The sequence below is a fragment of the Tursiops truncatus genome, chromosome 1 (assembly GCF_011762595.2).
Source record: "Tursiops truncatus isolate mTurTru1 chromosome 1, mTurTru1.mat.Y, whole genome shotgun sequence".
Lineage (NCBI taxonomy): Eukaryota > Metazoa > Chordata > Mammalia > Artiodactyla > Delphinidae > Tursiops > Tursiops truncatus.
Window position 1 is genome coordinate 149273444 of NC_047034.1, and position 12312 is coordinate 149285755.

General features: G+C 40.8%; 1 protein-coding gene across 2 annotated transcripts in view; it reads right to left on the reverse strand.

Annotated features, from left to right (window-relative positions):
• Positions 1-1595: 1595 nt before the first annotated feature.
• CCDC30 (coiled-coil domain containing 30) overlaps positions 1596-12312 on the reverse strand; it is a 171985-nt gene continuing 161268 nt past the window's right edge. For both annotated transcript variants that reach the window (XM_073791227.1, XM_073791230.1), the window contains 4 exons: positions 11328-11464; positions 10196-10310; positions 3190-3254; positions 1596-2938 (listed from right to left, as the gene is read on the reverse strand). In XM_073791227.1, coding sequence (XP_073647328.1) covers positions 2761-2938; positions 3190-3254; positions 10196-10310; positions 11328-11464 — 495 coding nt within the window. In that variant the 3' untranslated portion in view covers positions 1596-2760. The remainder of the gene's footprint in view (positions 2939-3189; positions 3255-10195; positions 10311-11327; positions 11465-12312) is intronic.

A 12312-nucleotide genomic window follows, 5' to 3' on the forward strand; every position in this document is an offset into this window, starting at 1 on the left:
GATCACTTTGCTGCACACCTGAAACTAACACAACTTTGTTAATCAACTACACTCCAATAAAATTTTTAAAAAATTACAGTTCAGTGATAAAACAGAGTCCTAGTTCCTTCTCATGGGATATACATAACAATCTGACAGAAATTTTGAGTTCTGTAGGAACTAAGGCCCCCACCTAGGTGGAGGATGGTAACTACCTTCTGAGACTCCAGACTAGTGGGAACTAGAAGGTTGAGGATTGAGATTCCTGGAACACCACCCTGTTACCTCACCACCAACCAATCGGAAGAAAGTCATACACCCTGAAGCCATCACCCCAAAAGATGCCTTTAAAAACTCTTCCCTGAAAACCATTGGGGAGTTCAGTTCTTTTGAGCAGGAGCCGCCCATTCTCCTTGCTTGGCCCCTGCAATAAGCCTTCCTCTGCTCCAGATTCCAATGTTTGTTTGTCCTCACTGTGCTTCGGGCACATGGACTTGGGTTCAATGACAAAAACCGAGACTCTCCTTGCCTGTCTTCACAGGTGTGCCCACTATTGAATAGCACACAGTAGGGATTCAATAAATAGATTCAATGAATCCAGTGAATTGAATGAATTGGGTAAGGCTTAGATTCAATATCACAGCTGTTACTTTCTATATCCTTTGACCATCCTTTCTAGTTCAGTGGTCTGAGGAAGCAAGGATTTCACATAAAAATTCAGTGTGTCTCAACTTAAGGGGTCTATTAAAAAATTTCTGGTTACTTTCTCTCTCCCCTTGGTCTCCCTCTCTACCTCCAATTGAAGGTGAAGAAGAAAGAGAAGGAGAATAAGGAGGGAAAGGGGCAGGAAGGGAAGGAGCAGCAGAAATCATCCTTCAGTATAGTTTTATACCAACTATTTAGAATAATTTTTAAAAAATTGATAATATCAAAGAAAATTGATAATATCCAATGTTGATGAGGTTGTGGAAAAACTAGTACACTCAAACTGCTAGTGAAAATAAATAATGATGTCTAGTATTTGTTAAGCTTTTACTAAGTGCTAAACACATGTTTCATTGCATTTGGTCCTCACAGCTCTATGCGATAGGAACTACCATTGCTCCCATTTTATGGATTAAGAAATTGAGGCTTAAAGAGTTCAACTATAGAAACCATATGTTGACACAATCTTTTTTTAAAGTAATTCGACAACTGACGTATAAAAACTATTAACAGTTATATCTTTAGCCCAATTATGCTGATCTTTTTTTTTTTTTTTGCGGTACACGGGCCTCTCACTGTTGTGGCCTCTCCCGTTGCGGAGCACAGGCTCCGGACGCGCAGGCCCAGCGGCCATGGCTCACGGGCCCAGCCACTCGGCGGCATGTGGGATCTTCCCGGACCGGGGCACGAACCCGTGTCCCCTGCATCGGCAGGCGGACTCTCAACCACTGCGCTACCAGGGAAGCCCCTATGCTGATCTTGTAAATGTGTTTTATGGAGTACTCAAGAGAAGAAAAGACATCTACAAACAGTTTCATCACAGCATAATCTTAAATAGTAAAAAAGTAGAAACAAAGGTCAAACAACAAGAGAATTTATAGGACATCAACATGATAGAATACCATGTGGCTTTTAAAATTTTTATTTATTTATTTTTATTTATTTATTTTTGGCTGCACTGAGTCTTTGTTACTGCGCATGGGCTTTCACTAGCTGCGGCAAACAGGGGCTACTCTTCGTTGTGGTGCACGGGCTTCTCATTGCAGCATCCTCTCTTGTTGTGGAGCAGAGGCTCTAGGCACGCGGGCTTCAGTAGTTGCAGCACACAGGCTCAGTAGTTGTGGCTCATGGGCTCTAGAGTGCAGGCTCAGTAGTTGCGGCACACAGGCTTAGTTGCTCCGTGGCATGTGGGATCTTCCCAGACCAGGGCTCGAAACCGTGTCCCCTGCATTGGCAGGTGGATTCTTAACCACTGCGCCACCAGGGAAGCCCTACCATGTGGCTTTTGAAAGAATAATTATGAAGACTGTTGAAACATGGGAAAATGTTTTATGAAATATTAAATTTAAAATCAGACTATGAAAATGAATGTACAATATGATAACCATTGAAAATATATACATTTGAATAAGGACCAGAAAAGAATAAATGAAAATAGTTGTGTTAAGAATGTGGGCTTTATAGGTTTTTGTTTTCTCAAATATTTGCTTTAACGTGATTACATTGTTTTTACTTTTAAATTAAAAAATAAATAAGAAAATACCCATGATGATAAGAATAGAAAGAATGCTGAATTAGCTGTATGTGTGCTCTACTGAACAAAAACCTAATTAGGGACTTCCCTGGTGGTCCAGTGGTTAAGACTTTGCCTTCCAGTGCAGGGGGTGTGGGTTCGATCCCTGGTTGGGGAGGTAAGAGCCCACATGCCTTGGGGCCAAAAAACTAAAACATAAAAAACAGAAGCAATATTTTAACAAATTCAATAAAGGCTTTAAAAAAAATGGTCCACATCAAAAAAAGAATCTTAAAAAAAAACCCCTAATTAAACCACTGAACTTAAGTCATGACAGTGATCAATACAAGGCATTTGAGGATACCAAACAAACTTGAGAAATCCATTATTAGAACAGGTTTAATGAATTTATCAGCAATTTTGAAGACTCCTGGTTGACGTCCAGTGAGGATCTGTCATAACTCTTCTCCACGTCATGCTCCACCTTCACGCCCAAGCTTTAAGTTAGCAGCTTTGATCAGTCTAGTTTTAGACACCAGTGATTTTATAGTTCTGACTTGGCCTTATTCTTGGATGTGATGTATTTCTTTCAGAGAAGCCACGTTTATGTATCCAGCTTCAGAATTCTGTGAACACGAAAGAGACTCGAGGGACTTGGCGTTTACCATTGCTTCTTCTGACCTATGTTCTTCAGTTTCTTGAAGACTTCCAGCTGACTCTATCAAACCCGTTCCTGAAAAACTAAGAATGGCCATGTGTGAGGACTTTGTATAGACAGGATCTCTCAGCAGCACTTTGGGGTTACAGAGTTAAGGCATCAATAGAATTTCAACTTTTGCAGGATCTTAGTTCCCCCTTGGCAGTGAAAGCGTGGAGTCCTAACCACTGGATCACCAGGAAAGTCGCTGCTATGCTTTCTCAAGCCAGCAACTAGAACTAGCTAGGCAGCCATAACTCTCTGGCATGTGGATGATTGTCTTGATTTTACTCACCTGGAGTTTGGTAAGGGCACAATTTTATTCAATACTTCAAATTCAGGGATGTCACTAATTGTTTCCTAAAAGAAAAGAAAGGATGAATATTAAAAAATTATAACGATAAACCACTGGCGATATGATCCTAGAACTTATGCTTTATATATATTTTTGGTTAAAAATGTAATCCCCTCACCTTACACCTGTTAGACTAGCTATCATCAAAAAGACAAGAGATAACAAATGCTGGAGAAGATGTGGAAAAAAGGGAACTCTTGTGCACTGTTGGTGGGAATGTAAATTCGTGCAGCTACTATGGAGAACAGTATGGAGGTTCCTCAAAAAATTAAGAATAGAGCTACCATATGATCCAGCTATCCCACTTCTGGGTATATATCTGAAGGAAATGAAAACACTGTTCCAAAGAGATATCTGCACTCCATGTTTATAGCAGCATTATTTACAATAGCCAAGATATGGAAACAACTTAAGTGTCCACTGATAGACGAACAGATAAAGAATATGCATACAATAGAATACTACTCAGCAAAAAACAAATTTTTTAACAAAATAAGGAAATCCTGCCATTTGTGACAACACGGATGGAACTTGAGGTCATCAGGCTGAGTGAAATAAGTCAGACAAAGAGAAAGACAAATACTGTATGAACTCATATACACTTGGAGTTTAAAAAAACCAAACTTATTGAAATAGAGACCAGATTTGTGGTTGTCAGGGATGGGGGAATTAGGTGAATGTGGTCAGAGGTATGAACCTCCCTTGTAAGAGAAATAGGTTCTGGGAATGTAATGTACAACATGATGATATACTTAACAGTACTGTATTGTATATATTGAAAGTAGCTAAGAGAGTAGATTTTAAAAGTTCTTGTCATGAGGAAAAAAAATTGTAACTATATGAGATGATAGATGTTAACTAATCTTATTGTGATCATTTTGTAATACATATATATATATCAAATCATTATATTGTACACCTTAAACTTATACAATGTTATATGTCAATTATATCAACAAAATTGGGGGAAAAACTGTAATCCCTAATACCTATAGAATATTTGGTAATTATACATGTCATACTTTCAACAACAAAAAACCAAACAACCCAGTTAAAAAATGGGCAGAGGAGCTAAATAAACATTTCTTCCCAAAGAAGACATACAGATAGCCAATAGGCACATGAAAAGATGTTCAACAACACCAGTTACTAGGGAAATGCAAATCAAAACCACAATGAGATATTACCTCACACCCATTAGAATGGTTGTTATCATAAAGGCAAGAAATAACAAGTGTTGGCAAGGATGTGGAAAAAAGCAAACCCTCGTATACTGTTGGTCAGAATGTAAATTGGTGCAGTCACTATGGAGAACAGTATGGAAATTCCTAAAACAATTAGGAACTACCACATGATCCAGTCCCACTTCTGGGTATTTACCTGAAGAATACAAAAACAGTAATTTGAAAAGCTATATGCACCCCTATGTCATTATTTATAATAGCCAAGATATGGAAACAACCTAAGTGCCCATCAAAGGATGAATGGATTAAGTAGATTATACATATATAAAAATGATATCTTGCCATCTGTGACAACAGTGTGGACCTTGAAGGTATTATGCTAAGTGAAATAAGTCAGACAGAGAAAGACAAATACCATATGATTTAACTCACATGTGGAATAATAATAATAAAAAAGAACAAACCAAACCAAACAAAAATAAACACATAGATACAGAGAACAGAGTAGTGGTTACCAGAGGGGAAGGTGGGGGAGGGTGAACTGGGCAAAAGGGGGATGGATGGATGGATGGAATCTAAACTTTTGGTGGTGAGCATGCTATAGTATATACAGAAGTCAAGGTATAATGTTACACACATGAAACTGATATAATGTTATAAACCAATGTTACCTCAATAAATAAAATTATTTTAAAAATAATAACTAAATGCCATAGTTTTTATGTTAGTGCTTTTCACAAGCCTGCTTTTTATATCCACTTTTCTACATGAATTACCTCATATTAGCTGATATAATCATTCCATTCTATTTGATGAGTTCTTAATACTCTGGTAAACATTTTCTGTCCCTTTAAATCATAAAAAAAAGTAACTGTTTTGAGCTCCATTACTTTAAGAATGAAATATTCTTTCTCAGAAAAATGTAGACCAAAACAGACCAGAGGCCTACTCACAGAGCATATAAAGACCATGTCAGAAAATGTGGGTTTTATTCTGAAGACTGCGGGAAATCCTTGCAGTGTTGAGTCAGCGGCTCAGACTACATGTATTTTCTAAAGACCCCTCCGGCTATAGACTATAAGAACCATAGGACTTCAAAAGACAAAGCCTGGGAAGATGGGACAGGGGAGATGAGATGTGTCTTTCCAAGCAAGGGAAATACATGATTCAGAGGAGGAAACGGCAGAGCTTTTGGGGAAACAGTGAATAGGCTAGTTTCTTTTGATCAGGTTTGTCAGAAAGGTATTTGGAATATGGAACGTTCTTATGTGGCTTCAGTTCTGGTTTAGACATCAATAACTCCGGAAGCCTTCCCTAGCCACTCCACACAGGTTGAGACACCACTCCCCCTGCTTCCTCAGCATTCTGGGCCTACTGCTCTTGTAGAACTTAGCGCATGGCAGTTGCCAGTTCCATGATTGTCATTCCCACTGGGCACGAGTTCTGGGAAGACAGAGAGTATCTCTTGTTCACCATCATATTTAAACCATATGGGAAACAGCATGAGACCTGGCACACTGTATATGGTCCATTAATATGTGTTGAATGAATAAACTTCGTCTTATAGACAAAGGCAGTCTCTGAAACTCTTTGACGTGAAGTACTATGAAATCAAGCAGTGTTTCACGATGATGGGTCTAGTGGCATGGGCAGGGCAGATTAGAAGAGGAGGAGAGATTGAAAGGAGATGAGTTAAGAAGTTGTTGCAGTGACCCAGGTGCTAAGTATTTGGGATGCAATGGGTAACAAGATGGGCAGAGTTCCTGCTCTCTCGTAGTGTATAAGCCAACTGAGAAGAAGGATGGAATTACAATACAGGCAGCAACATGGTCTATTACAAAGGCTATGTCCCTGGTTACTCCAATGCCCCTGCAAGGGAAACAGTTGACTTGGAGTATTATGAGACAGTGGCTAAGAGCAGGGACCAGAGAGTGCTGTTTTCAGTCCTTGTTTTTCTATTTATTAGCTGTGTGACCTTGGGCAACGATGTCACTTCACCTCTCCAGGTCTCAGATTCTTCAACTGTGAAAATGGGAATGACAGGCTTTTCACATAAGATTATTTTGTGGATTACAGGAGATAATATACATAAAATGCTTAGAACAGTCCCAGGCACATAGTAAGCACCCAACGAATGTCAAGCTGTCACCACTGTAGCCCCAAGAAAGGAAGCGACCTAGGATATGTCTGATCTCAGGGATCTATATACTGATCTATTTGCATATGTGGTAATCACTGAGAATCAACAGATCTTGGAAACGTAAGCAGTAGCTATGTGGCCTTTGACATATCATTCAACTTCTCTGGGTTTTATCCCCCTCCTGTGTAAAATGAGAGGATTGGATTGGAGGATCCTTAAGATTCTAAGTTTATAAACAGTTTTGGAGTTTATTCCAATAGGTGTCAAGATGTTACAACTTGGTACCTTTGTCACACGTGGGATATTGAGCTTGATATACTGTAGTTCTGACCCATGTGACATTTCTTATCTTGATTTGATGACAATATTGTGGATCTCAAAACTATTGGTCCTAAAAAATACTCCTTTAAGGCCTGTAACTCAGCACCGACAATACTATAGTATTTATTCATGTATGTGTCTGTCCTTTTCTACTAGACTGAAGGTCTCTGAAAACAGGAACTATCTTCCATATTCCTAGGACCTATCACAGTTCTTGGAATTAATAAATTTTTGTTGAGGGCTTCCTCAGTGGCGCAGTGGTTAAGAATCTGCCTGCCAATGCAGGGGACACGGGTTCGAGCAATGGTCCAGGAAGATCCCACATGCCGCAGAACAACAAAGCCCATGGGCCACAACTACTGAGCCTGTGCTCTAGAGCCCGCGAACTACAACTACTGAGCCTGTGTGCCATAACTACTGAAGCCTGCGCACCTAGAGCCCGTGCTCCGCAACAAGAGAAGGCACCACAATGAGAAGCCCGCTCACTGCAACTAGAGAAAGCCCACGCGCAGCAACGAAGACCCAACACACCAAAAATAAATGAATAAAAATAATAAAGTTCCCTTTAATAAATAAATAAATGTTTGTTGAATGAATGATTAAGTAAAAGAGTGAATGACTAGACAATTAAGAACAGTTGTAGCTCAAGCAAAGCCATAAACTGTTGGAACTTAGGTCACATCATCTGGCAGTTCTACTTTTTAATTTTTTTAACATTTTTATTGGAGTATAATTGCTTTACAATGGTGTGTTAGTTTCTGCTGTATAACAAAGTGAATCAGCTATACATACACATATATCCCCATATCTCCTCCCTCTTGCGTCTCCCTCCCACCCTCCCTATCCCACCCCTCTAGGTGATGACAAAGCACGGAGCTGATCTCCCTGTGCTATGCAGCTGCTTCCCACTAGCTATCTATTTTACATTTGGTAGTGTATATATGTCCATGCCAGTCTCTCATTTTGTCCCACTTACCCTTCCCCCTCCCCATGTCCTCAAGTCCATTCTCTACATCTGCGTCTTTATTCCTGTCCTGACCCTAGGTTCTTCAGAACCTTTTTTTTTTTAGATTTCATCATATATGTTAGCATATGGTATTTGTTTTTCTCTTTCTGACTTACTTCACTCTGTATCACAGACTCTAGGTCCATCCACCTCACTATAACTCAATTTCGTTTCTTTTTATGGCTGATTAATATTCCATTGCATATATGTGCCACATCTTTATCCATTCATCTGTTGATAGACACTTAGGTTGTTTCCATGTCCTGGCTATTGTAAATAGAGCTGCAATGAACATTGTGGTACATGACTCTTTTTGAATTATGGTTTTCTCAGGGTATATGCCCAGTAGTGGGATTGCTGGGTCATATGGTAGTTCTATTTTTAGTGTTTTAAGGAACCTCCATACTGTTCTCCATAGTGGCTGTATCAATTTACATTCCCACCAACAGTGCAAGAGGGTTCCCTTTTCTCCACACCCTCTCCAGCATTTATTGTTCGTAGACTTTTTATGATGGCCATTCTGACTGGTGTGAGGTGATACCTCATTGTAGTTTTGATTTTCATTTCTCTAATGATTAATGATGTTGAGCATCCTTTCATGTGTTTGTTGGCAATCTATGTATCTTTGGAGAAATGTCTACTTAGGTCTTCTGCCCATTTTTGGATTGGGTTGTTTGTTTTTTTGATGTTGAGCTGCATGAGCTGCTTGGAAATTTTGTAGATTAATCCTTTGTCAGTTGCTTCATTTGCAAATATTTTCTCCCATTCTGAAGGTTGTCTTTCTGTCTTGTTTATGGTTTCCTTTGCTGTGCAAAAGCTTTTAAGTTTCATTAGGTTCCATTTGTTTATTTTTATTTCCATTTCTCTAGGAGGTGGGTCAAAAAGGATCTTGCTATGATTTATGTCATAGAGTGTTCTGCCTATGTTTTCCTCTAAGAGTTTTATAGTGTCTGGCCTTACATTTAGGTCTTTAATCCATGTTGCGTTTATTTATTTATTTATTTATTCATTTATTTATTTTGCCGTACGCAGGCCTCTCACTGTTGTGGCCTCTCCCGTTGCGGAGCACAGGCTCTGGACGCGCAGGCTCAACAGCCATGGCTCACGGGCCCAGCCGCTCTGCAGCATGTGGGATCTTCCCGGACCGGGGCACAAACCCGTGTCCCCTGCATCGGCAGGCGGACTCTCAACCACTGCGCCACCAGGGAAGCCTGAGTTTATTTTTGTGTATGGTGTTAGGGAGTGTTCTAATTTCATTCTTTTACATAAAGCCGTCCAGTTTTCCCAGCACCACTTATTGAAGAGGCTGTCTTTTCTCCATTGTATATTCTTGCCTCCTTTATCAAAAATAAGGTGACCACGTGTTTGTGGGTTTATCTCTGGGCTTTCTATCCTGTTCCATTGATCTATATTTCTGTTTTTGTGGCAGTTCTACTTTTGATAAAATCTGCAAAACAACTCAAAAACTTGGAAACTATCACCTTTCTGAGACCAAACATGATGCAGGTCTTAACGCTCATAGCAATAGTACCCAATGAGCAGGGTCTACTGTGAAATATCCTAGGAAGAAACGCCTAGCAGGTGATACAAGCCAGGGAAGAAAGCAAGCAGCCTCCATCCTGGAGTCAAAATGCAACTCTGCTTACTGAAGTCCCTCTGGCTGACTGCTCACCAGCCAGACTCTGGACCTCATGGCAACAGAGACTTATTTGCTGCAGCTCCCTGGACTTGGCTACTTGTCAGCATGGTTTTTTGTAACATAATTGCTTTTCTCTGACTCAGATGTTCTCCTTAGGCTTGACTCCTTGCCAGACCAGACTAGCTTCACTTTACCTTTCTGAGCCTCAGATGGGCTCATCTCTCAGATGGGGCAAGAATAATACATGCTAAACAGGATAGCTGAGAAGGAGGCATCTGTGTGAGGACATTTAACATCCGTTCATTCTCAAATATTTATGGAGTATCTGTCCGTAGATACAATGGCATATGAGATGCAACCCTTGCCCTCCAGGATGTCGCTGCTGAGATGATGAGATAGAGACGTGAAGAGGTGATGACAATACAGTGTGTTAAGGAAGAAGCTAGGAGGCACACACAGTTTGCTTTGGGATCACACAGGAGGAGCACGTTGAACAAAAGCTGACCCAATGAAGAGCAAAGTTGGTCAAGAGCAGTCTCCAGGCCTGCTGCCCCCGCGTGCAGCCAGCGAGCCTCTTTGCTGCAGTCCACCATGAGGCCAAGTGCAGGCTACAGCGACACGCAGAAGATGAAGGAAGGTGAGAAGAGCAACCTTACCTCCCCTCTGCGGATCTGGATGCTCCTTATGATTCGCTCTAAGAGACCAACCTGCTGCGTGAGCCGGAGACTGTTTTCTTGTAGCTGCTTATTTTCTTTATCCAGGAAAAGTACTCTAAGGATGGCATAAATCAGAGGCATAACTAAACATGTCTGTATCCTTCCTAAAAACTCTCTCCAGTTTCCCACTAGCTCTGAGTCTCAGCCCACTGCCAGATTTTAGAACCAACTTTGCCAGAATAATTCCCACCATATTCCAAGATCAAGTGAAAAATGAATAAGCCTCTGGCTTGTACACCGTCATTAAATACATACTGAGAACAGAGACACACTACATGCAAGAATATGAAAGGCACAATTCCAGCCCTTGAGAAACTTAAGGAAGGATACGATCCCACTTAGGGGAGGGACTCTGCATCCCTTCAAACACTGTTCATCTGGTCGCATCTGGTTCATACACAGCCATACATTGTGTATGAACACTGTTCATACACAGCCTACATCTGGTTCTGATCTCAGTCATCCCATGCTTTTGTTTCAGTAGTAGTAGTAGGAGTAGAAGTAAAAATAGTAGCAGCGGCAGCAGCAACCACTTACCAAGTACTTCCTATCCACACAGTAAGCACTGAAAACTTTTCATCTATTAGCTCCTTTAATCCTCACAACAACCCCATAAAAGAGATACTGTTATGAAGCCTATTTTGCAGATGAGGAAGCTGAGGCTCAGAGTGGGGAAAGTAACTCGTGTAAGAAGATAAAACCAGAAAGTCATTGAGCTGGGATGCCAGCCTGCTTCTCTCTTGGTCCACACCTTGATTCCACAGGTGCCAAATGATAAACGTAAGTGTCAACACACACAAAGGGAAGGGCCCGAATGAGCAGAGCTGGGTCCTCAGGAGGCAATGTTGCCATGAAAGAGCCTATCTGAATGCCCAGCCCGCCTTCTCCATGATATTTTTCTCTTTAATTTCACAACCCTGCCACTTGTATGAACTGCTAAAAACAGCAGAATGGCAGAGAAACGGTTATCAGATAGGCTGCAAACTCAGAGGACTACCTCTGGAAAGATCTCTTTGTGGAGGGAGAAACCTCCTCTTTGTGGAGCTCACAGGTGACTCAGGCAGGCACCCACCTGCTCTGGACCGAAGATATTAACCATTTATTGCCGTGGATCAATTCCTCTTGCTCTGTGAGCTGCTCCAGAAGTTTCCTCTTTTCTAGGAGCAGGGTATCATTTTGGGTGGTGATCTGGTCCTGGAATGCCTTCTCCTAGGGATAATAAAGCCCCCTAATTACCCCGGAAGGAAAAAGAATCACACATTTAAGAGCATCAGCCTGTTTCTAAACTCTGACAGCAAATTGCCTTGTGAACTTCTTCTGTCCCGTCTTCTAGTCTGTCTTTATCTGTTTGCTGAATTGTCAGCTAGATGGTTCTTCTATTTATCTTGGTTATTTTATGTCATGTATTTTGTTTGGACATTTACTCATTCTTTTGGGTTAACATTTAAAAATATCTGAACGCTCAACTCCCAGTAAGGTCCCAATGCTCTCATCTGTATTCTAATTCCATAGGTTATCGAGTCACTAACAAATACAACTGAATTCTCTGAATCTCCATATTGAGAAAGATTTCCATGTAACACATTTCCATCTGCTTTGTAGTTATAGTCTTTTTAAGGCAAAGGGAGGAAGACGGGAATCTAGCCACCTCACCTGACAACCAATGTCAGGGTCTCAGTTGGCTTGGCAAGTTCAGCATGTAAACCAGGTACTGAGAATATTCTTGCAGTGATGATGCTGAAATGATTTCTAGCTTGACAGCATGTTTCATTATCTACCAACGTTTTCCCTGGAAGCAATAGCTAGCGAAGTTATAGCTAAAATGATAAAGGATTATATTTTGTGAAAAAACACTAACATTCTTATATTGAGTCAGCAGATATTAGTAAATATCACTGTTGGTGAGGAGTTTAGAAGCTCACAAGTGTAGAACTGCCCTTCTCACTTCACCAAGAGCCTGTCAATGGTGACAGGCAAGCGCCTTCACCTATTTGTGTTTGTTTCCACCTGCCAGGTGTGGGAGCGAGTGGGGACGGGAGGAGAAACACCACCTCTGG